Source organism: Hyperolius riggenbachi, chromosome 1 (assembly GCF_040937935.1).
Source record: "Hyperolius riggenbachi isolate aHypRig1 chromosome 1, aHypRig1.pri, whole genome shotgun sequence".
NCBI classification, from domain to species: domain Eukaryota; kingdom Metazoa; phylum Chordata; class Amphibia; order Anura; family Hyperoliidae; genus Hyperolius; species Hyperolius riggenbachi.
Genome location: NC_090646.1, coordinates 416507130 through 416532606, shown reverse-complemented (window position 1 = coordinate 416532606; position 25477 = coordinate 416507130). Strand labels below are relative to the sequence as shown.

General features: G+C 42.4%; 1 protein-coding gene across 1 annotated transcript in view; it reads left to right on the top strand.

Moving 5' to 3' along the window:
• CEMIP2 (cell migration inducing hyaluronidase 2) overlaps positions 1 to 25477 on the top strand; it is a 145740-nt gene that overhangs the window by 39532 nt on the left and 80731 nt on the right. Inside the window, exons 2-4 of the mRNA XM_068236357.1 lie at positions 2038 to 2391; positions 14226 to 14366; positions 18330 to 18891. Coding sequence (XP_068092458.1) covers positions 2061 to 2391; positions 14226 to 14366; positions 18330 to 18891 — 1034 coding nt within the window. The 5' untranslated portion in view covers positions 2038 to 2060. The remainder of the gene's footprint in view (positions 1 to 2037; positions 2392 to 14225; positions 14367 to 18329; positions 18892 to 25477) is intronic.

The following is a 25477-nucleotide window of genomic DNA, read 5'->3' as shown; positions in this document are numbered from 1 at the left end:
ATATTCTACCACAGGAATGGTATGTTTTGTGTTGAGGCCGCCATTGAAAGCTGCTGTCTCTGCTTAGACTTGCTTCCTGTCAACTGCCACTTATCCCATAAGAATGCTGGAGCACTCGGCTTAACATCTGTGCCTGCCAGCTGCACGATAGGGAATTGTCCATCCCTGACAGTAGGGCCAGGAGCGTGAAAACAATTCTGGTGATGCTGCTTGAAGTTTGCAGTTTGATTGAAACTTCTATTACATTGCTAGCAGTCAGATAGGTTTTTCATATGTATTATACTCATCTTCATCATTTATTTATTTATGTATTGTATGTAAAAAGCGCCATTACACACACACACGCACGCACGCACGCACGCACGCACGCACACACACACACACACACACACACACACACACACACGTTATTTCGAGGTCTTGCCATTCAATTCCATGTAAAGCAACAACTGTGGTTATTGCCATAATCTACTCATTACGTCCGGCCACTGGAGGCATCTCTTGTGCTTCATTTAACTTAAGGGGCCCATACACTCAGCCGATTTTCTGGCCGACCGATCGATCCCGATCGATCGATTACAAATTGGTTGGCCAATCGACCGATCGATGGCCAATTTCGATCGATTTCGATGGATTTCCATCGAACTGGCAGGGCGGAAAATTTAGGTCGATCTGATGAGATTGCTTATCAGTTTGCATTGGCCTTAACCTGCTGAGCGGTCTGGACGAGCTCAGCTCGTCCAGTACCGCCGGAGCCTGCCGCTCAGGCCCTGCTGGGCCGATTTGGCTCAAATAAAAAGCAGCACACGCAGCCGGCACTTTGCCAGCCGCGTGTGCTACCTGATCGCCGCTGCAGCGCGGCGATCCGCCGCATGCATCGGCGAAAGAGGGTCCCCCAGCCGCCTGAGCCCAGCGTAGCCGGAACAAAAAGTTCCGGCCAGCGCTAAGGGCTGGATCGGAGGCGGCTGACGTCAGGACGTCGGCTGACGTCCATGACGTCACTCCGCTCGTCGCCATGGCGACGAGGTAAGCGAAACACGGAAGGCCGCTCATTGCGGCCTTCCGTGTTACTTCTGGCCGCCGGAGGCGATCGGAAAAACGCCTCCGGAGCGCCCTCTAGTGGGCTTTCATGCAGCCAACTTTCAGTTGGCTGCATGAAATAGTTTTTTTTTATTAAAACAAAACCCTCCTGCAGCCTCCCTGGCGATCTTAATAGAACGCCAGGGTGGTTAATGGAAATCTGATGGCAAAAAAATGCCATCAGATCGAATTTCAATAGATTTCAAACTGAAATCTATTGGAATTCTATCCTGGTAAAAAATGTTCTAAAAACGCATCAGATAGATCATCAGATGCATTTCTTATCTATCTGCTGCCAATCTGACGAGTGTATGGGCACCTTTATTCAAGATGGTGGTGTCTTCTTGCTAGTAGTCTGGCATTTATATTCCAATGACAGTTTAGCTACCAACTACAATGACAGAAAGAAAGATGAACATTGGGCTTAAAGTGGACCTGAACTCTTGCACAAGACAGAAGGGAAACATAGAGAAATGCACCCTGCATGTATTTAGAGAGTTGTGTCTAATCACAAGTTGTAATTTGATCTCTCCCCTGTGTCAGCTGATTGCCACGGCAGCTAAGGCAAATAAGCTCATTTTGAAAACACAGGATGTTAACAATATGTCTGCTTCCATGAAAGCAGGAAGTAGACACACCACAGATTTATTATTATTTATTGCAGGGTTTGCATCCGCTGTAACAAAAAAATGTTTCTCTTTAAAGGTTATTATGCTGTTGCTTATCTTTTAGAGCAGAAAGGATGCAAAGATGAAGTCCTGAGTTCAGGTCTGCTTTGTTAGATATTTGAAAAGCCCATAGAGTGACAACTAGACAAAACCGGTAGTGAATGTTGAGTACAGTTTGCTTTATTGCATTGTCCTCCAGTTTCTTTTTTTTTTTTTTGCAGGAAAGTTGTTTTGCTTCTCTGTTAGTCTTCCTGTAGTAATGCTTTCATTTTTATATTTTCTTTAATAGGCAGATTCAACCATCCCATTACCATGAATTCAGGTGGCTACAGAGGGGAAGGTCGGCTGTTCCACCAGCCTCAGAATGGCAGCAGCATGCGTTCCCCTGGTTACGTGCCTGGCAGAATTGTTCCCTTACGCCCTCCACCACTTCCAAAGACTCAAGCATCAGCCAAATTTAACTCTGCGGGGCAAGAGGCACAGGCAACGTTTGGGCTTCCCAGAGATGAACAGAATAATCACGCGCATGTAATCCGCAGGAGAAGACATAAGAACACATTAATATGCCTGGCTATTTCCAGCTTATCATTTTTCATCCTCCTTGCAATTGTTCTAGGGATATCCTCAAAGTATGCTCCTGATGGTAAGTAGCTACTATTGCAAATAAAGAAAATAGTCTGCACCCCATCTAGCTCATTCGCATACTTTGTCCATAAATATTACAGGTGTGCAATATCCCAAATGTGTTTTATATCAAGTAACTTTTATCCTTTTATGTACTGGCCTTTATGATTATGTTGACTATTACAATGAGTATAGATTTGGGTGGAGCACTAATGAACACATGCCAGTGTTTTCCATGTCGCAACAGTAGCCTTGAAACCTTTTCATAACTATCAGCACAATCCCATATCTGAATTGCCAATAAAAAGAAAACCAGTTGAGGAGGAACCAGTACCTATGCTGACAGTGCAGCAACAGAGACTTCATCATCCATAGCTGGAATGCAGAGTATTATTATTCTTATACTCCCTGTGTCTTATGCGCCCATGTCTTGTAACAATATTGTACAGCTCTACAGAAGATGGTGGCACTATAAAAATCATTAATGATTTCCCTCATTTCTCTTTTACCTGGTGCTACCTGTCAAAGAAACTGAGGGGAATTCTGTTAACAGAGAAGCTTTTGTAACACATTGAATATTTTGCATTTCAGGAAAACCTAGCTCCCAGTCTGTGGCCCGGTGCTGGTTTGTGGGCCTGGCCTGTCTCTCCATTTGTTAGTCATACAGAGCAGCGTGCAGCAGAGAGTCACCAGGTGCACCACCATCTCCTTACTGCCATCGGCTGTGCTGCTTCATCCCCCATACTGTATATTGCCCAATGCAAGTATGCGGCAGCAGAGCTGACTGATGTAATGAGAGGAGAGGATGGCACACCTGGTGATGTGGGATGGCTACTCTGCTTCACGCTGCTCTGCATGGCTGTGGAGGGGGCTCTCTGTGAGGGCGGAAACTTGTAATTGGGGGGTGGGGAAGTTGTGTTATATCTAGCACGTGCGGGGGGGGGGGGGGGGATTACGGTTAAATGGCTCACTTTGCTGGGAGTGGGGTTGAGGGGCTTATTGATGGGAGTGTCACAGTTTGTTATGGGAAGTGTTGTGAAAGAAATATTGGGCACACTCTGTGTTGGGGGGGGGGGGGGGGGAGTGTGCCCCACTTCACCCTCCTCACTGAACATGTGTTTGTATGTGGTATAGTTTACCATATACTGGCACTATAGCCCCACCCCTTTTCCCATGGGGTATGGTGGAGGAAGAAGAAGGAGACAGCGTGGGTGGGACACGTATGTATAATACAGCCGCTCTGCTGGAAGCTCTGCTCAGTGCACAGGTACTACACTGCCCAGCAGTACTGCCCTAGGCCGGGCATTTGTGGCTACAAATCTTACCATGTTCATAAAGGCAATAGACTTCAGTGGCTGTTTAGTATGAATTTAATTGTTAGTTACGTACTAATTTTTTTTTCAGTGCACTGGGGATTTGGGTCACATACTGCACTGCTTAATGTTGTTTTATTTTTGGTTTTCCTGGAGTTATTGTATGTGCATTTGAAATCAATAGTTGGCTATTTTCAGCTACTACGCTCTCATGTACACTATTCTGTGGTGACACATCCCAGTCTCCATGTCTCTTCTACAATGACTCACAGTTTAAAAGGAATATATACTAATGAGTCATGCTGTTACATTGTACAAATCTTAAAGCACGAACTTGAGCAGGCCAAGCTAAGTGCAGTATGAATAATGCATCATCAAAGCTTACCTGCTGAGAGAGGTGGGGATAAAAATGATGATCTGTAGCTCCCCTGAAAAGAATATGCGCGTTTCAGCTTCTCTTGTAGACAGTCTTGCCCATGCCGCTTCCACCTCTCAAGCCTTCCTATTGGTTCATAGAGGATTTGGGGCTTTAATAAAGAAGGCTTCACTTTTATTTTCACCAGATTACAGATTGTCTGTGCCTTTGCAGAAGATAATCTCTTGATGTGCATTTTTTATCTTATAAGCAGTTTCTGTTGCCCTCGTTTGTTACATATATAGTTTGCATCAATGGCAAATGGCTTCTATAACAGAGATTGGTAGGTAGGAGTGCCAATGTCTGCATCCAGCCACTGTTCAGCTCTTTACTCCTGCAATAAAGCTAGGTACACAGAGGAGGAGAACAATGTGCTCAGGGGATGATCGAGCATTCTTGTCTCCAAAGATGGTGTGCCAGATCTTGCAGTGATGTCAGGGGCTCCTGTGCACATGCTAGATTCTCAGCCGAGGCAGCACTTTAAAGAGGACTTACACTAGGAAAGTCATTGCCTTTCATGGCAGGCTTTGTCTTAATGATTCAGGACTGTGTGGGGTTTAAAGGTGGCCATACACTGGCCCGATTTGCGCCAGTTTCGACAGCAGATTCGATCACTGGGATCGAATCTGCTGCCAATCGTTCACGCTACACGGCGAATTTCGATCCATTCCGTCCGATCCCATCGATCGCGCCGTGCGGAAAATAACCATCGATCGCCCGCGGGTAAAGAGCGCATCGCTAGCGGCGTTCGAGTGCCCGACGACCAACGCAATAGAGCCACATACATTACCTGCTCCGCCGGCGCGACTCCCGGGTCTCCGCTCTTCTCCGTTTACGCTCTGGTCTGCTCTGGTCTCCGGCATGCTTCCCTTCTTCCTGTCCCGGCAGGAAGTTTAAACAGTAGAGGGCGCTCTACTGTTTAAACTTCCCCCAGACAGGAAGAAGGGAAGCATGCCGGAGACCAGAGCAGACCAGAGCGGAGACGGAGAAGAAGAGCGGTGACCGGGGGCAGTCGCACCAGCGGAGCAGGTAATGAATGCGGGTGGGGGGAGCGGCGGCAGCACCACCACAACAGATTGTGATCGGTTTCAGGCTGAAATCGGTTCACAATCTGTTTGCAGTAAAGGTAGCCATACGATCCCTCTCTGATCAGATTCGATCAGATAGGGATCTGTCTGTTGGTCGAATCTGATGGCAAATCGACCAGTGTATGGCTACCTTAAGGGTGAAACAGAAACCGTAACCAAGGATTGAACTTCATCCCAATCAGTAGCTAATACCCCCTTTCCCATGAGAAATCTTTCCCTTTTCTCAAACGGATAATCAGGGGGCTCTGTATGGCTGATATTGTGGTGAAACTCCTCCTACAGTGTGATGTAATAATCATTTATAAATAATTATTGTAAAAAGTAAGTACTTTTTTCCATTACATTATTTTCACTGGAGCTCCTCTTTAAATACTTATCTGATCAGCCGAACTTCGTACAGGCAGGTAATTGCTCCACCTCCCTCAGTGGAGGGCCTACAGATTTTGAATACTATGAACAGATTATGTAGGCAAGCTCTCATACAACATGCAAGTGGAAAATTTGGTCAATAAAAATGATATGTGTGTATGCACCCTTAAAAGGACACAATACTAAAATTTTGTGTTTTTATGATTATGGAAACATCTGAAGTTTTTCTAGTATTATCAAAAACACATGTGTGTTTAATAATGTGTCATTTAATGATTATAGCCACCCCTTATAGTAAAATGTATACTACATAGTTGAACTGAGTGGATTTTTTACCTGCCCTTTTTAATGCAATTCTTAGAAATGGAATCCTAACAGACCGCACCTATGGTGGGGTTTTATTAATTGCAGAGCCTGTGCCATGAATCCTATAGGTCTGTTAACAGTAAGAGTTACCTTTTAAAGTGAACCACAATGTTTTGGGTAAATTTTATGTCATTAATGAATTCATTAATTTTTTATTTACTGAATGTACAACATTATTTTGTAATAAGCAGAGTTAGATAAGCTGGGCCTTTTAACAAGCATTGTGATTGCCTGCAGGCATGGCCCCCATGTTTCACAGACCAATCATGGCAGCAATACAGTTTATTTGAATGTGAACTTTATTGGGCAATTTTAACAGTGACTTTTGTTAGAATTGTCCAGCTAGAAGAAAGCTAGCAGTCTAAAGGGGCCCATACACCTAACGATTTTCCCGCCGATATACGGCAGATTTGATTGCTGTGATCGAATCTGCTGTGAAATCGTTGCGCAAATGCTGACAGAACAATCGATTTCTGTCCGAAATCAATCGTTCCCGTCGATCCGTCCGTCCGGAAGATTTTGCTCGATCGCCGGCGGGTCAGGAGTGCGTCGATGTCGGCGTTCGAATGCCCGACGACCGACGCAATACAGCGGCAATACATTACCTGCTCCGGCCAGCGCGAGTCCCCCCGGTCTCCGGTGTCTTCTTCTCCACTAGGCTCCGAGTCCGGCAGGCTTCACTGAACTTCCTGTCCCGGCAGGAAGTTTAAACAGTAGAGTGCCCTCCACTGTTTAAACTTCCCCGGACGTGAAGTGAAGCCAGCCGGTCCGGAACCCAGCGGAGAAGAAGACAGCGGAGACCAGGGACTGGTGCCGGCCAGAGCAGGGGGGGCGGCGGCAGCGGCAGCTTCACAGATTGTAATTGGTTTCATGCTGAAATCGATTCACAATCTGTTTGCAGTAAAGGCAGCCATACAACCCCTCTCTGATCAGATTCGATCTATCTGTTGGTCGATCTGATGGCAAATCGACCAGTGTATGGCCACCTTAATAAATATACCCTTATGAGATATTCAAAGACAAAAATAATTTGCTTATTTTTTGGGGGAAAGCTTCTTCCATCTTATGATGTACACTATGCATTTGCTTACACTCCCTGACTCGGCATACATAGTTTACTTACTAAAAGTGGCATTTATCTCCAATAATTTTCTTGGGTGAGTAGATTTTAGTGTATGTTCTCACTACACATGAAAATATTCAGTTTTCGTAACAGAGAAAAACGGACAAGTAAATGGATCCGATTATATATAGGAGATATTTACACTTGTCATTTTATACATTTAAAACTGCAGTGGTTGCGGAAAGCAAACTTAGGTGTTACATGACTTTTCTGGATACCGCAGAAGCTGTGGATGCCTACGTAAAAAATGAAAGACTATGGGAACAGACAATGGGGTTGATTCATTAAGGGAAATAGCGCACGTAATCTCCTGTTACTCGCGCTATTTCTGCAACACACACAATTGCTCACTCCCGGCTAAAGCAATTTCCTTAAATTGAAAGAGTGTTATATCCGCGCAAGAGAAATCTAAAATGTCCTTTTTGGATCCAGACGAGTCCCATAAAGCTTGCCAAGTTAAAAGTCCTCAGATAGACTCCATAAAATTCCACATACATAAACTTTAGCGCTAAAGGTACTTCTTTCCTCCACCAACACCCTTCAAAGTGCAGGCTTACCAGCTCTTAGTGAGACCCAGATTATAAGGTCTGAAGCGTATGTAAATATATATCACCACGATCACCATTTCTTGTCTTTATCTTCTATGCTTGTATGTCCAGCCTCCTTCCTTAGCTTTTAGACATTCCCAGCATATGCATGATAAATGAATAAAGATCTAAGTGTACTCCGTTTTAAAAGTACAAACATTTATTTCAATAAAATAGTGTTAACAGGATACTAACTCCTGGGCCCTTTTGAAAGGGACCCACAGCAGTAAACGCAATATGATCAATCAATACATGGGGTGCCGCTTTCCCATCCACCAATCCTCCGCTCGACCAGGTTTCGCGATAGCGTCATCAGGAGCTCGGAGAACCGAATGGTGAAAAAACCGGCATTTAAATACAAAAAGACGCGGCGCACCCGACGTACCTTCAGTATTTACGGAGATACGTAACGTCATTTCCGCCGCGTCATCTTCCCTACTTCCGCCGCTTGGAGCGCACGGAGAGGTAAAGTATACATGCACGCATCTATTGCGTCACGTCCGCCGCATCATCATCCAAACTACCGCTGCTTGGAACGCACAGACAGGTAAATATAGATACACACGTCCATTGCAGGATTACTCGCTCTGGAACGCGGAAGAAAACAGGAGAGGAACGCAAGGAAGGTTCGTATAAATCCCTCCTGTTTCAAATAATTTCAATAAAGCGGATAATCAAATCCAATTTTGATGAACGGGTTGCGGACCCCACATATCCTAACATTTCTTTACTTCTGCCATCTATCATTACTATTATAAAATGATTACAAAACATTATGATAAACTTCAAAATACATCCACTACCCTTAAAAACATATTATAATTAAAAAATATAAAAAATAATAAAACACATACCAAACAAAATAAACTGAAAATTAAAAGTTAAGACACACAGCAAAAAAATAATATAAAATTGGCCAGTGATGTTACAGGTCATCCCCAGTCCACCCCCAACCCAAATGACCGCTGGACAGCCATCAGCTTGGCAGCAGTCTAAAGGAGGACCCCAACATCATCCAACCACCATGAACACTCCACTCCTTTACATTAAAACAGTCCTGAAAATTAAAATGTCTACCCTAATATTAATCATCAGTAATAAAACAATTTAAATCTAATTCGATATTCAAACCATTAGGTTCCATACAGTTCAATTTGAAGATCCATTTAGTTTTTGCTCGAGATATACTTCTAATCCTATGTGACCCCCTCCAATTACCCAAATTTCTTTCAATCCCGCAGAAAAGTAATCCTGCAGGGTCTTGCTGGTGATAAATCCTAAAATGGTTGGAGACCGAATGCTCTTGTACCCCATTTCTTATGTTGGTGATGTGCTCCCCAATCCTTTCTTTAAGGGGTCTTTTCGTCCTCCCAACATAAAGCTTCCCACATGGGCAGGTCAACAAATATACAACATACTTGGTTTCACACGTAATAAATTGTTTTATACTATAATTTTCTTCCCCAAAATTTAACTGGACCCTTGGTGTTAAACTACATGTTCTACAGGGTAAACACTTTCTACATTTATAAAAGCCCACCTCCCCAAAGGAACTCAACCCCTGGAATTGTGGTTCATCAATTGCACTAGACGTTAAAATATCCCTAAGGACCGGGGCCTTTCTATGGATGACCTCTGGACGATCTGGTAAAATCTCACATAGAACTGGGTCCTCCTTCAATAATGGCCAATGGCGAGTGACAATCTTTTTAATTTTCTTAAATTGCTGGCTAAAACCCGTAATGAAGGGACATACTAGTTCTTTTCCTACTTTCTTTTTATCTTCTAAAATGGAGTCTCTTTCTATAGTGGCAATTTCTTGCTGTAAGGCCAATAGTTTCCCTGTTTCATAGCCCTTCTTTTCAAATTTCTCTTTCAAAATGTCTGTCTCTTTGTAATACTCACTTAACTCTCCACAATTCCTCCTTAGGCGCAAAAATTGACCCTTGGGGATCGCAGAGAGCCAATTGGGGTGATGACAACTTTTCATGGGAATAAAGCTATTTCTGTCAGTGGGTTTTGTGTATGTGCTAGTTTTGATTACCTCATAAGAATTTTTGATCACTAGGTCCAAAAAATGGACCTCTTCCTGACTGTATTCACATGTGAATTTTAAATTGGTGGTCTCTCCATTAAGATATTCAATAAAAGACTGAAGTGAAGAGAGATCTCCCTTCCACATAAAAATGATATCATCAATAAATCTTTTCCAAAATAATAAACAGTCATTTCTTCTTCTAAAAATCTTATCTTCCCCCCAAAAGGACATGTATAGATTAGCCATGCTTGGAGCAAATTTGGCTCCCATGGCCACTCCCACTTTTTGCAGATAAAACTCCCCACCAAACCAAAAATAATTATGTTCAAGTGCAAATTTGGTACATTTAACTATAAATAGGATCTGCCGGACATCTAACTGGCCCTTCCTCATTAAATAATATTCAATTGCTTTAAGACCTTCATCATGGGGTATTACCGTGTACAAAGAAGCCACATCTGCTGTTATTAAAAATGGTGGTTCATCAAACTTATTTTTTAGTTTATCTCCACTGAATCTTACTTAAGAGATTCTAAGCATGTAATTAATATATTGAAAGATTTGAAGTTTGATGAACCACCATTTTTAATAACAGCAGATGTGGCTTCTTTGTACACGGTAATACCCCATGATGAAGGTCTTAAAGCAATTGAATATTATTTAATGAGGAAGGGCCAGTTAGATGTCCGGCAGATCCTATTTATAGTTAAATGTACCAAATTTGCACTTGAACATAATTATTTTTGGTTTGGTGGGGAGTTTTATCTGCAAAAAGTGGGAGTGGCCATGGGAGCCAAATTTGCTCCAAGCATGGCTAATCTATACATGTCCTTTTGGGGGGGAAGATTAGATTTTTAGAAGAAGAAATGACTGTTTATTATTTTGGAAAAGATTTATTGATGATATCATTTTTATGTGGAAGGGAGATCTCTCTTCACTTCAGTCTTTTATTGAATGTCTTAATGGAGAGACCACCAATTTAAAATTCACATGTGAATACAGTCAGGAAGAGGTCCATTTTTTGGACCTAGTGATCAAAAATTCTTATGAGGTAATCAAAACTAGCACATACACAAAACCCACTGACAGAAATAGCTTTATTCCCATGAAAAGTTGTCATCACCCCAATTGGCTCTCTGCGATCCCCAAGGGTCAATTTTTGCGCCTAAGGAGGAATTGTGGAGAGTTAAGTGAGTATTACAAAGAGACAGACATTTTGAAAGAGAAATTTGAAAAGAAGGGCTATGAAACAGGGAAACTATTGGCCTTACAGCAAGAAATTGCCACTATAGAAAGAGACTCCATTTTAGAAGATAAAAAGAAAGTAGGAAAAGAACTAGTATGTCCCTTCATTACGGGTTTTAGCCAGCAATTTAAGAAAATTAAAAAGATTGTCACTCGCCATTGGCCATTATTGAAGGAGGACCCAGTTCTATGTGAGATTTTACCAGATCGTCCAGAGGTCATCTATAGAAAGGCCCCGGTCCTTAGGGATATTTTAACGTCTAGTGCAATTGATGAACCACAATTCCAGGGGTTGAGTTCCTTTGGGGAGGTGGGCTTTTATAAATGTAGAAAGTGTTTACCCTGTAGAACATGTAGTTTAACACCAAGGGTCCAGTTAAATTTTGGGGAAGAAAATTATAGTATAAAACAATTTATTACGTGTGAAACCAAGTATGTTGTATATTTGTTGACCTGTCCATGTGGGAAGCTTTATGTTGGGAGGACGAAAAGACCCCTTAAAGAAAGGATTGGGGAGCACATCACCAACATAAGAAATGGGGTACAAGAGCATTCGATCTCCAACCATTTTAGGATTTATCACCAGCAAGACCCTGCAGGATTACTTTTCTGCAGGATTGAAAGAAATTTGGGTAATTGGAGGGGGTCACATAGGATTAGAAGTATATCTCAAGCAGAAACTAAATGGATCTTCAAATTGAACTGTATGGAACCTAATGGTTTGAATATCGAATTAGATTTAAATTGTTTTTTTACTGATTAATATTAGGGTAGACATTTTAATTTTCAGGACTGTTTTAATGTATAGGAGTGGAGTTTTCATGGTGGTTGGATGATGTTGGGGTCCTCCTTTAGACTGCTGCCAAGCTGATGGCTGTCCAGCGGTCATTTGGGTTGGGGGTGGACTGGGGATGACCTGTAACATCACTGGCCAATTTTATATTATTTTTTTGCTGTGTGTCTTAATTTTTAATTTTCAGTTTATTTTGTTTGGTATGTGTTTTATTATTTTTTATATTTTTTAATTATAATATGTTTTTAAGGGTAGTGGATGTATTTTGAAGTTTATTATAATGTTTTGTAATCATTTTATAATAGTAATGATAGATGGCAGAAGTAAAGAAATGTTAGGATATGTGGGGTCCGCAACCCGTTCATCAAAATTGGATTTGATTATCCGCTTTATTGAAATTATTTGAAACGGGAGGGATTTATACGAACCTTCCTTGCGTTCCTCTCCTGTTTTCTTCCGCGTTCCAGAGCGAGTAATTCCGCAATGGACGTGTGTATCTATATTTACCTGTCTGTGCGTTCCAAGCGGCGGTAGTTTGGATGATGATGCGGCGGACGTGACGCAATAGATGCGTGCATGTATACTTTACCTCTCCGTGCGCTCCAAGCGGCGGAAGTAGGGAAGATGACGCGGCGGAAATGACGTTACGTATCTCCGTAAATACTGAAGGTACGTCGGGTGCGCCGCGTCTTTTTGTATTTAAATGCCGTTTTTTTCACCATTCGGTTCTCCGAGCTCCTGATGACGCTATCGCGAAACCTGGTCGAGCGGAGGATTGGTGGATGGGAAAGCGGCACCCCATGTATTGATTGATCATATTGCGTTTACTGCTGTGGGTCCCTTTCAAAAGGGCCCAGGAGTGAGTATCCTGTTAACACTATTTTATTGAAATAAATGTTTGTACTTTTAAAACGGAGTACACTTAGAGATCTTTATTCATTTATCATGCATATGCTGGGAATGTCTAAAAGCTAAGGAAGGAGGCTGGACATACAAGCATAGAAGATAAAGACAAGAAATGGTGATCGTGGTGATATATATTTACATACGCTTCAGACCTTATAATCTGGGTCTCACGAAGAGCTGGTAAGCCTGCACTTTGAAGGGTGTTGGTGGAGGAAAGAAGTACCTTTAGCGCTAAAGTTTATGTATGTGGAAAGCAATTTCCTACCTTTATTTGATCAGCAGGCGTCAGTAAGCCAATCAGGTGTACTGTTATACACCCTTTGCCTGCCATACCAAATCTAGCAGGAATTGCATAAATTAGGTAGCATTCAGGTGGGAGGCTTCGGTTGGACGCAGTTGTAGATTACATCAGTAGCAAGGACACCCATGCAGGCAGGTCTCCCACACGGTCCCCTGTCTAACCACTCACCTGTCACCGCATCGTGGAAGCTGCCAAAAAGAAATTTAAAATCACAAACACTGGTTTGCACGACTGCCGGGGGCCCGGACTCTTTCACGCCAGTGAGACATTCTTGGGCCCCCAGCTGTCGTGCGAACCAGTGTTTGTGGCTCGCGCTATTTCATCAGCGTGCCTTAATCGTACCTTAATCGTGCTATTGGCCGCGTAGCATGCTTAATCAACCCCATTGTCCGAAGCGCACGCTATGCTGCTGTATTGCAGCATAGCGAGTGCTAGTAACTTAACCCCGCTCCACTTCTTCTGTCCTGAGCACCTGCAGGTCCATTGACATTAAATGACATGATCCCCGCACTCTGATTGGCCCAATAGGCTGCCTGTCACTTGACATACATAATTTAGTCTCCTAAATTACACTTTAAGTCTCCTGAATGCCACTTTATAAATATGCAGTCGTAAAATGTTTATTCCTTTGCTGAAAGCAGACGTGGTATGTTACTTTTGTTTGACTTATATTATGTTGACGCACTACATTTATAGCTTTGTGATATGCTCTGTTGTTATGGGGGGTAGGAGGGACAATGGTGCGGTGCACAATGCAGAGGATTCCAGTGGTAAAGAGATGGACAATGTGCTGGCCAAGATGATCTGGCAGTCCAGAAACTGCGCACATAAGCGGAATGACGGACTACACATTGAAAACAAGCACAAGTCATTTACAAGTCATTCAAACGACTTGTACACACGCATCAACTGTACGATATTAGACCAACAGCCGTGTGACTAGATCCGACAGGTGGATCGTTCAAAACGCCTATTATCAGTCACTCGTCAAGTGGTTCGCACACCTACACATGCCTGATTGTCCTCCAACAGTCTAAAACAGACTTGGGCAGAAGACAATTAGGCAGTTTTGTTGAGTGTGTATATGGGCCTTAATGCCTCTTCTTGAAGTCTGCCACTTGTTGGATGTGAATTGTTAAAATAAAGTACCTACATGGAATATTTTGTGTTTACTTCCATAAAACATTTAAAAACATTTTTTTTATAATCTAAAATATATAAATGTATGTCATGAAATCATTTTTAAAAATGTATATTGTACTCATTTGGTTTTGTTGATTATTTTTCATTAGTATATTTATTTTTTCAGAAAACTGTCCGGATCAGAACCATTATCTTAGCAGCTGGAATCCTGGGCACGATGCCACAAAGAAAGTGGTCATAAGGAAAGGTGATCATTTCTGTTTGCAGTCAGACGCCACAGTGCATTCTATAACCATACAGGATGGAGGTGTGTATGCTTTAGCGAGCCGTTGCCTTTGGTGGGTTAAACCTTCGAGTTGTCACATCACTGTGGTTGGTTGCATATGTATTATAATTATCGAGCAGCAGGTATATGTGCCAACAGCATGAATCATATCTTTTCAGTTACACATGCTGTAAGTTTTTCCCACCCTTGATGAATGTACATTTGTCTGTTGCAGGTTTACACATTACATAAGCAGTAATTGGAAGGATTATATTATGCTAGACTGTTTATCAAACTGTGATTGCAGCATTAACGTCATGTAATCTGAAATGTTTGTACTCGTTGGGCAATATAATATAAGCAGAGTAACCAACCATCCAAGAAAAGTGCCAGAAGACTCTAAAAATATTGCCAATAAATTAAGGGGGGAGGGGGCACAATTTAATCCTATCCTAGCGACTCACATTTTGACATGTTAAAGAGAAACTGAATTAGAAAAAGAGCTTTAAACCTATTGCACCTAAAGCATTGTAAATAGAAAAAGCAGCAATACTATCTAGCTATCCCTCCCCACTGTACATATTTCACCTAAAGCATTGTAAATATAAAAAGGAGCAATACTATCTAGCTAACCCTCCCCACTGTACATATTGCACCAAAAGCATTGTAAATATAAAAAGGAGCAATACTATCTAGCTAACCCTCCCCATTGTACATATTGCAGCTAAAGCATTGTAAATATAAAAAGCAGCAATACTGTCTAGCTAACCCTCACCACTGTACATATTTCACCTAAAGCATTGTAAATATAAAAAGGAGCAATACTATCTAGCTAGCCCTCCCCACTGTACATATTTCACCTAAAGCATTGTAAATATAAAAAGGAGCAATACTATCTAGCTAACCCTCCCCACTGTACATATTGCACCAAAAGCATTGTAAATAGAAAAAGGAGCAATACTATCTAGCTAACCCTCACCCACTGTACATATTGCACCCAAAGCGTTGTCAATAGAAAAAGCAGCAATACTATCTAGCTAGCCCTCACCCACTGTACATATTGCACCCAAAGCGTTGTCAATAGAAAAAGCAGCAATACTATCTAGGTAACCTACACCCTCTGTACATATTGCACCCAAAGCGTTGTCAATAGAAAAAGCAGCAATACTATCTAGGTAACCCACACCCACTGTACATATTGCACCCAAAGCATTGTCAATAGAAAAAGCAGCAATACTATCTAGCTAGCCCTCACCCTCTGTACATATTGCACCCAAAGCGTTGTCAATAGAAAAAGCAGCAATACTATCTAGGTAACCCACACCCACTGTACATATTGCACCCAAAGCATTGTCAATAGAAAAAGCAGCAATACTATCTAGCTAGCCCTCACCCACTGTACATATTGCACCCAAAGCGTTGTCAATAGAAAAAGCAGCAATACTATCTAGGTAACCTACACCCTCTGTACATATTGCACCCAAAGCGTTGTCAATAGAAAAAGCAGCAATACTATCTAACTAACCCACAACCACTGTACATATTGCACCCAAAGCATTGTCAATAGAAAAAGCAGCAATACTATCTAGCTAGCCCTCACCCACTGTACATATTGCACCCAAAGCGTTGTCAATAGAAAAAGCAGCAATACTATCTAGGTAACCTACACCCTCTGTACATATTGCACCCAAAGCGTTGTCAATAGAAAAAGCAGCAATACTATCTAGGTAACCCACACCCACTGTACATATTGCACCCAAAGCGTTGTCAATAGAAAAAGCAGCAATACTATCTAGGTAACCTACACCCACTGTACATATTGCACCCAAAACGTTGTCAATAGAAAAAGCAGCGATACTATCTTGCTAACCCTCACCCGCTGTACATATTGCACCCAAAGCATTGTCAATAGAAAAAGCAGCAATACTATCTAGCCAACCCTCACCCACTATACATATTGCACTTAAAGCATTGTCAATAGAAAAAGCAGCAATACTATCTAGCTAACCCTCACCCACTGTACATATTGCACCCAAAGCATTGTCAATAGAAAAAGCAGCTAAATTATGTTAAAAAGTATATATTCCTGAAAAGTGCAAATCTTCATATTCTTGCATGGTAAGTGTTTTTGAGTTTCGATATAGTCTCCTTCTGTAATTTTACAAAACACATAAATGTGCTGAACTGCAAGCTCTGCTAACTTTATATTACAGGAAACATTGGGTTGTATACATCCTGTACTTAAAATAATAGAATACAATAAAAGAGTTGAGGGGGATTTGAACATGTCGATGCCCTGATGTCCATGCCATAAGTGGAATATCCAGGAAAATCCCCAGCTCCCTGAACACATAATCTTTTGTGGGATGTAAACAACAGTCTAGGTAATGTTGATGAAAGCATGTCAATTGGATAGTGCAAGCGATCTAAACAATGATCATGTTAAATGTATTATGAAACTTTAGTTTGTTCCAGGGAAGATGAGAAAAAGCTCAGTTTATATATAATAAATACCAAACACGCTGCTATACAGTATATAGCAGTAATTTCCTTAATATCCCATAATCTTTCTAATGTACGTAGTTATTGTTCTTTCAGAAAGTAGCTCACCAAGATCTACCTTACAGTAACACTGACTGAGTAGCATGCCTTTTACCACTTTTATTACACTGCAATACAAGGTCTTCTGCTAAAAGTAATCTATTTTAAGAAAAAAATATGTCTGGGATAAGTGCATTTCTATGGCTGGGACATTGGGTAAAATGTAAGCTCTAAAACAAAGCATACAGTTGTACTTAGTGATAACAGATTAGGGGTACAGGTCAGGAAATCAGGGGCAGAAATACACAGGGAGGAGCATGGGCAGCAGGAGACTGCAAACCACAAGTGACTTAATGCAGAACCAGCCTGGATAGGGCATTGTACATGTATGCTTTCCAGTTATCAGCAATTAGGGCTTGTTCACCATATGAGTGTTTGCATATTTTTGTAAGCACTGGTGATTTTAGAAATTGCCCTAAAAGCACTTGTGCAATGATTCCCTATGAGGGTGTTCACATATGAGTGGTTCGATTCCAATCCACTTCCAAAAGCGTTGCCTGTACCACTTTTTGAGTGCTTTGGCTCAATAGAAGGTATAGGGAAATAGCAAAGCGCTTGAAAAAGCGCTTTGTATAGCGTTTTCCCGAGCGCTTCTATGAATAAATGCATTATATTTATTCATCTCTGGGTGAAAGCGTTCACTTCCTGACTGACGTCAGGAAGTGAAAAAAAAAATTCATCTGCAAAAGCGCTTAAAAAAAGCTCGTAGAAAGCACAGGGAAAGGCAATTAAAAAAATCGCAATAAATCGCTCAGCGCTTGAAATATTTATAATGTGAACATAGCCTTAGAGACAGTTGCCTAATTGTCAGCAGCAGGTAATGCATAATTGGAATTGGAATTGCAGTGAGACACCTTCTGGTGGCTAGTGCAACAACATTTAAAATATTAAATGTAGATTCACCAGCAAATGAATCCAGGAACTGAAGATTTCTTGAAAGTTAAAAAAAAAACAAAAAAACATAACACATGTCACTTGGGTCACATTGAGCATTTTAACTATGATCAATTTCTGTCCTGTTAACTCACTTAAAAACCTCATGTTCTTACTTTTTGTGTTTTATATATTTGCTAGCTCTTTAGATCTAGAAGTAACCATGTACACACGCAGCAGGATAGTTTTAGTAAAGGTTAATATAGTAGAGCATTGCTTAGAAAAATTAACATATTTTTTCCATTTTTTTTTAATTATTTTAGAAGTCAAACAAATTTGGCTTTTTATTTTTGCATAGTATCCTCTACTTTGAAAACTTAGTCTGAAATGTGGAATTAACTTGAGATAATGGGTAAAACCTCTTATGCTATCGATAATGGAGTATTCTACATGTACATATAAATAGGCACCTATGTTCCTAAAGGAAAAAAGGACAGTTTCACATTCAGCTCTACTTATTTATTTTTTTAGGAAAGCTGGTCTTTAAAGATGATGCAGATGGTTCCAGGAACATTACACTGAAGACTCGTTTTATCCTGATAAAGGATGGTGGAGCGCTCCATATTGGAGCAGAGAAATGTCGCTATAAATCCAAAGCAAATATTATTTTATATGGCAAATCAAATGAAGGTGAAAGTGATCCAATATTTGGGAGGAAGTTCATTGGTGTGTCATCTGGTGGAACACTGGAATTACATGGATCTCCGAAGTTATCCTGGACTCTGCTGGCCAAATCCCTTGCTTCATCAGGACTTACAGCTAAAAGTTATACTTTTGAAAGGACTTTCACACGTGGTCTAAACGTAAGAGTTGTGGATCCAGAAACAGCACAAGTGTTATTTAGTGACAGGTTCGATACTTACGAGAACCGAAATGAAAGCAGGAGGCTACAGGCCTTCCTGAATGCACAGCAAACTGGACATATTGTGGCCATGGCTGTCAGTGACTCTGTAGACAGGTTTCTACTTGACGAAACGCGGGCAACAATACAACGTCTGCTTGGAAGTAGTCTGGTCCGAGGACTGGGTTTTAGGTATTCTTTTTTTTTTTTCTGTGTACAGTACCATCATTTATTTAAAAGCTGTATTTAGTTTCACAAGGAAATGCCAAACATAAGTCTCTTTCTTTTCAATATAAATTTGTATTGAACTTTAATACACCACAAAAAAATACAGACATAGGCCCATATGCAATTCACTTTTTCACCAGTTTTATCTCCTAGGAGATAATTTTCATCTTCTCTTTAAACTAACTTTTCAGCGTTTTACAATTTAAAAAGTACCCAGAAGTTGGGGAAAAAGTACTATCAAATTTATTCTGAGTATTTTCTTGCATGCATGGCTTAAAAGACATTTTATGACACGTTGTGAAAATATCACCTAGGAGAAAACTCCAGAGAAAAAGTGAATTGAATATGGGCCCTAGTGTCAATAGTGGTCTTAGTAACAATACAATTTTTGCTAGTTGTTGTGGACACATTAGACTTAAGTGAACAGTGATTTACAGCAGTAAAAGTACACATATATACAGTGATGTGAAAAACTATTTGCCCCCTTCCTGATTTCTTATTCTTTTGCATGTTTGTCACACTTAAATGTTTCTGCTCATCAAAAACCGTTAACTATTAGTCAAAGATAACATAATTGAACACAAAATGCAGTTTTAAATGATGGTTTTTATTATTTAGTGAGAAAAAAAACTCCAAACCTACATGGCCCTGTGTGAAAAAGTGATTGCCCCCCTTGTTAAAAAATAATTTAACTGTGGTTTATCAAACGTGAGTTCAATTTCTGTAGTCACCCCCAGGCCCGATTACTGCCACACCTGTTTCAATCAAGAAATCACTTAAATAGGAGCTATCTGACACAGAGAAGTCGACGAAAAGCACCTCAAAAGCTAGACATCATGCCAAGATCCAAAGAAATTCAGGAACAAATGAGAACAAAAGTAATTGAGATCTATCAGTCTGGTAAAGGTTATAAAGCCATTTCTAAAGCTTTGGGACTCCAGCGAACCACAGTGAGAGCCATTATCCACAAATGGCAAAAACATGGAACAGTGATGAACCTTCCCACGAGTGGCTGGCCGACCAAAATTACCCCAAGAGCGCAGAGAAAACTCATCCGAGAGGCCACAAAAGACCCCAGGACAACATCTAAAGAACTGCAGGCCTCACTTGCCTCAATTAAGGTCAACACCCAGCATCTGTATGTGTAAAAATACACCACAAAACACATTATACTACTTCTCCTGAGTACGGCGATACCACATGTGTGGCACTTTTTTGCACCCTAACTGCGCTAAGGGGCCCAAAGTCCAATGAGTACCTTTAGGATTTCACGGGTCGTTTTCCGACATTTGGTTTCAAGACTACTCCTCATGGTTTAGGGCCCCTAAAATGCCAGGGCAGTATAGGAACCCCACAAATGACCCCATTTTAGAAAGAAGACACCCCAAGGTATTCTGTTAGGAGTATGGTGAGTTCATAGAAGAATTATTTTTTTTTGTCACAAGTTAGCGGAAATTGATTTTAATTGTTTTTTTTTTCACAAAGTATCATTTTCCGCTAACTTGTGACAAAAATAAAATCTTCTATGAACTCACCATACTCCTAACGGAATACCTTTGGGTGTCTTCTTTCTAAAATGGGGTCATTTGTGGGGTTCCTATACTGCCCTGGCATTTTAGGGGCCCTAAACCGTGAGGAGTAGTCTTGAAACCAAATGTCGCAAAATGACCTGTGAAATCCTAAAGGTACTCATTGGACTTTGGGCCCCTTAGCGCACTTAGGGTGCAAAAAAAGTGCCACACATGTGGTACCGGCGTACTCAGGAGAAGTAGTATAATGTGTTTTGTGGTGTATTTTTACACATACAGATGCTGGGTGGGAGAAATATCTCTGTAAATGACAATTATTTGATTTTTTTTACACACAATTGTCCATGTACAGAGAGATTTCTCCCACCCAGCATGGGTATGTATAAAAATACACCCCAAAACACATTATACTACTTCTTCTGAGTACGGCGATACCACATGTGTGACACTTTTTTGCAACCTAGGTGCGCTAAGGGGCCTAACGTCCTATTCACAGGTCATTTTGAGGCATTTGGATTCTAGACTACTCATCACGGTTTAGGGCCCCTAAAATGCCAGGGCAGTATAGGAACCCCACAAGTGACCCCATTTTAGAAAGAAGACACCCAAAGGTATTCCGTTAGGAGTATGGTGAGTTCATAGAAGATTTTATTTTTTGTCACAAGTTAGCAGAAAATGACACTTTGTGAAAAAAAACAATTAAAATCAATTTCCGCTAACTTGTGACAAAAAAACTATGAACTCGTCATACACCTAACAGAATACCTTGGGGTGTCTTTTTTCTAAAATGGGGTCACTTGTGGGGTTCCTATACTGCCCTGGCATTTTACGGGCCCTAAACCGTGAGTAGTCTGGAGACCAAATGTCTCAAAATGACTGTTCAGGGGTATAAGCATCTGCAAATTTATAAACATAAACAGGGTGGCCTCTTAGATGACAGGTTGTATTGGGCCTGATCTGATGGATAGGAGTGCTAGGGGAGTGACAGGAGGTGACTGATGGGTGTCTCAGGGGGTGGTTAGAGGGGAAAATAGATACAATCAATGCACTGGGGAGGTGATCGGAAGGGGGTCTGAGGGTTTGGCCGAGTGATCAGGAGCCCACACGGGGCAAATTAGGGCCTGATCTGATGAGTAGGTGTGCCAGGGGGTGACAGGTGGTGACAGGAGGTGATTGATGGGTGTCTCAAGGTGTGATTAGAGGGGGGAAATAGATGCAAGCAATGCACTGGCGAGGTGATCAGGGCTGGGGTCTGAGGGCGTTCTGAGGGCGTGGGCGGGTGATTGGGTGCCCTAGGGGCATATTAGGGTCTAATCTGATGGGTAACAGTGACAGGTGGTGATAGGGGTGATTGATGGGTAATTAGTGGGAGTTTAGGGTAGAGAACAGATGTAAACACTGCACTTGGGAGGTGATCTGACGTCGGATCTGCGGGCGATCTATTGGTGTGGGTGGGTGATCAGATTGCCCACAAGGGGCAGGTTAGGGGCAGATTGATGGGTGGCAGTGACAGGGGGTGATTGATGGGTGGCAGTGACAGGGTTTGATTGATGGGTGATTGACAGGTGATCAGTGGGTTATTACAGGGAAGAACAGTTGTAAATATTGCACTGGCGAATTGATAAGGGGGGGTCTGAGGGCAATGTGAGCGTGTAGGCGGGTGATTGGGTGCCTGCAAGGGGCAGATTAGGGTCTGATCTGATGGGTAACAGTGACATGTGGTGATAGGGGGTGATTGATGGGTGATTGATGGGTAATTAGTGGGTGTTTAGGGTAGAGAACAGATGTAAACACTGCACTTGGGAGGTGATCTGACGTCGGATCTGCGGGCGATCTATTGGTGTGGGTGGGTGATCAGATTGCCTGCAAGGGGCAGGTTAGGGGCTGATTGATGGGTGGCAGTGACAGGGGGTGATTGATGGGTGATTGACAGGTGATTGACAGGTGATCAGTGGGTTATTACAGGGGGGATAGAGGTATACAGTACACGGGGGGGGGGGGGGTCTGGGGAGAATCTGAGGGGTGGGGGGTGATCAGGAGGGAGCAGGGGGCAGTTTAGGGTTAAAAAAAAAATAGCGTTGACAGATAGTGACAGGGAGTGATTGATGGGTGATTAGGGGGGTGATTGGGTGTAAACATGGGTCTGTGAGGTGGGCAGGGGGCGGGGTCTGAGGGGTGCTGTGGACAATCAGGGGCAGGGGGGGAGAAATCAGTGTGCTTGGGTGCCAACTACGGTGGCTGCATCCTGCCCTGGTGGTCCCTCGGACACTGGGACCACCAGGGCAGGAGGCAGCCTGTATAATAGGCTTTGTATACATTACAAAGCCTATTATACACTTTCCGTGCCGCGATCGGGGTGCTAGTAACCCGCCGGCGCTTCCGAACGGCGGCGGGTTACAGCGCGGGGGGGCGGAGCCAGTCGCCGGCGGCTGATCGCGTCACGAATGACGCGATCGCCGCATAACCACGCTCGCCGCCGCCACCGCCGATGGGCGTATTGCGGTCGTTTGGGCCCAGCCCTTGACGCCGCCCATCGGCTTAAGGCGGTCGGCAAGTGGTTAAACAATACCAGTTGCCTGCCAGCCCTGCTGATCTTTTTGGCTGCAGTAGTATGTGGATCACACACCGGAAGCAAACATGTGGCTAATCCAGTCAGACTTCAGTCAAAGAACTAGATCCACTTGCTTGTTCAGGGTCTATGGCTAACCGTATTAGAGGCAGATAATCAGCAGGGCAGCCAGGTAACTGGTATTGTTTAAAAGGAAATAAATCTGGCAGACTCTATATCCCTCTCAGTTCAGGTGTCCTTTGAAAGAGCAGAAGTTGACAAATTATAATGTTATTTAGCACTATATAAATCCCTTGTTCACATGCACAAGGCAGTCGATCCATTCTTTGTTTGGCAATTGTGAATGCCAAATCAACAGACACAGATGCATGATGGCTCTTGCATTCAAAGTTTATTTCCGAGCAGGGTCCAGTCCTATTTGGACTATCGATTATTTACATGTACACACAACATTAAATATGTATAATTGATCAATATTTATTAGCCCGTCCGATTTCTCACCAACTGTTTAAACTCAGTGATGTTTTTCCCCTGATTCCCTGTAGAGTTGGGCGAACAGTTCGGCTGTGTTAGCCGATTTGCAGCCGAACTGTTCGGCTGCCCAAGCTGTCATTTATCTGTGGCTCTTACTACTTCCGGGTCGCAATGACCCGGAGTAGTACGTCTGCGCTGGCCCGGCGGAGCGCGTCCTAGATCGCGCTCCCGTTGCCGGGCACTCTCTGCGCATGTGTGTGACGTCATGAGTGACGTCACACACATGCGCAGAGAGTGCCCGGCAACGGGAGCGCGATCTAGTCACTCTTTTGTAAACGGACTAAGGTTTGAGTGACTCGATTTTTTCCACCTTTTTTTAATTAAACTGTAATCAGTAACCCCAAGGCTATTAACCAACCCCAAGGCTATTAATCTCCTCCTAGTTCTTTCACTATACCTTGCATGATACACAAAGGGGGGCCTCCCAACTTGTTAATTCTTCTGTTTTGCAGTCCTTAACTAGAGTTGGGCAGTAAAGGAAAACTTTAGTGGGAGGTTTGTGAAGGCTGCCATCTTTATATCCTCTTGAGTCATTTTGGAGCGCTATTGCCTAGGAGGAAGCACTATTGCCTACAATTGTGTATTGAACCTTGAAAAATCTATCACTCATTTCTTGCAAAGCGCATGCCCAGTTGGACTTTTCTGCATGATATGTGGAAAGATTCATTTAATATATATATATTTAATCTGTTTGATTCCTTACTCACATTGAGTGGACATTTTACAATTTACCCTTGTTACTAATTTGTACATTTATTAATCTTTATGTGGATTGTGTGCAAGCGCTGTGTTTACTACATTAGCAAACTGTAATCGCTAGTTTACCCAAATTTCCTTCAACCACTTAATGTAAGCCCATTGGCGGTGTTAAGCGATTCCCCCAGACCCCCCCCCCCCCCCCCCCACACACACACACCGTTGTCGTCCTTGCGCTATATATCACTGCATTACACAGCCCTCCCATACACTACCAGTGGGCAAGGGACAGCAGAATTCAGGCTCTGCTCGCTGCTGGTTAGTGTTAGTCTGCCCAGCCTATCCCCCACACGGGAGAGACAAACACAGCAGCCCTAGCCTCCATCACTGAGTGCCTGCAGATTGATAGAGGCAGGGAAAAGAAACATCTCAGTAAGCTGACCAGAAGGGTGAGGAACAGCCCCAGTGAAGACATTTGCCACAAGCACAGTCCTTGGCTTAAAGGGACACAAGCAAAAGCGCTGGTTAACCCATAAGGGCAAGACAGCACATCTGAGGTGAGATTACTCCACGCCGGCTGGCCAAATCATTTTGCAACAACACTGAGTGCACTCGCTTCTCTTCTTTCTAGCTTATCTCCCTTTGAATAATTCCAGGTACCTGGTTGTCATAAAAGTTTAAACATACTGCACTGTCGTTTTCATTAAAAGCACTTGAAAGGCTAAAAATGGTGCAGTCAATAAATACATTATGTTGTGGCAAACAGTCACTTCCTGTTGTAGTATAGTGTAGTGTATAGTTAACCGTTGAAGAGATCTGTGTGCTTAAAGGGAAGCTTAAAATGTGCCTGAGATTAATTAAACATCAGGTTTTATACTTACAAGCTGCTTCATCCAGCCCCTCGCCGTCTCGCCCAGGCTGCTCCTGGTCCCCACTAAATGGCCTAGTACCCTGTCCCAGTTGCACTTTGTCGCATATGCGTATCCTGGCCATGCACGCACCCCGGTTGCACTCCCATAGCCGGGAGCATTCTGCACCTGCGCAGGCAGGAGAGATGGTGGGAAAATATATGTCTGTTTATAACTCATTTTTACAAATTTTCTCAAATAAAAAAGGGGCCTTGGTTTTTAATCAAATAGGTTTATATTCAAGTATTTTCTACATACAGGCGAAATTTTGTGTAGAGGATCGGGGCTTCTCTTTAAAATACTTTCATGTAAAC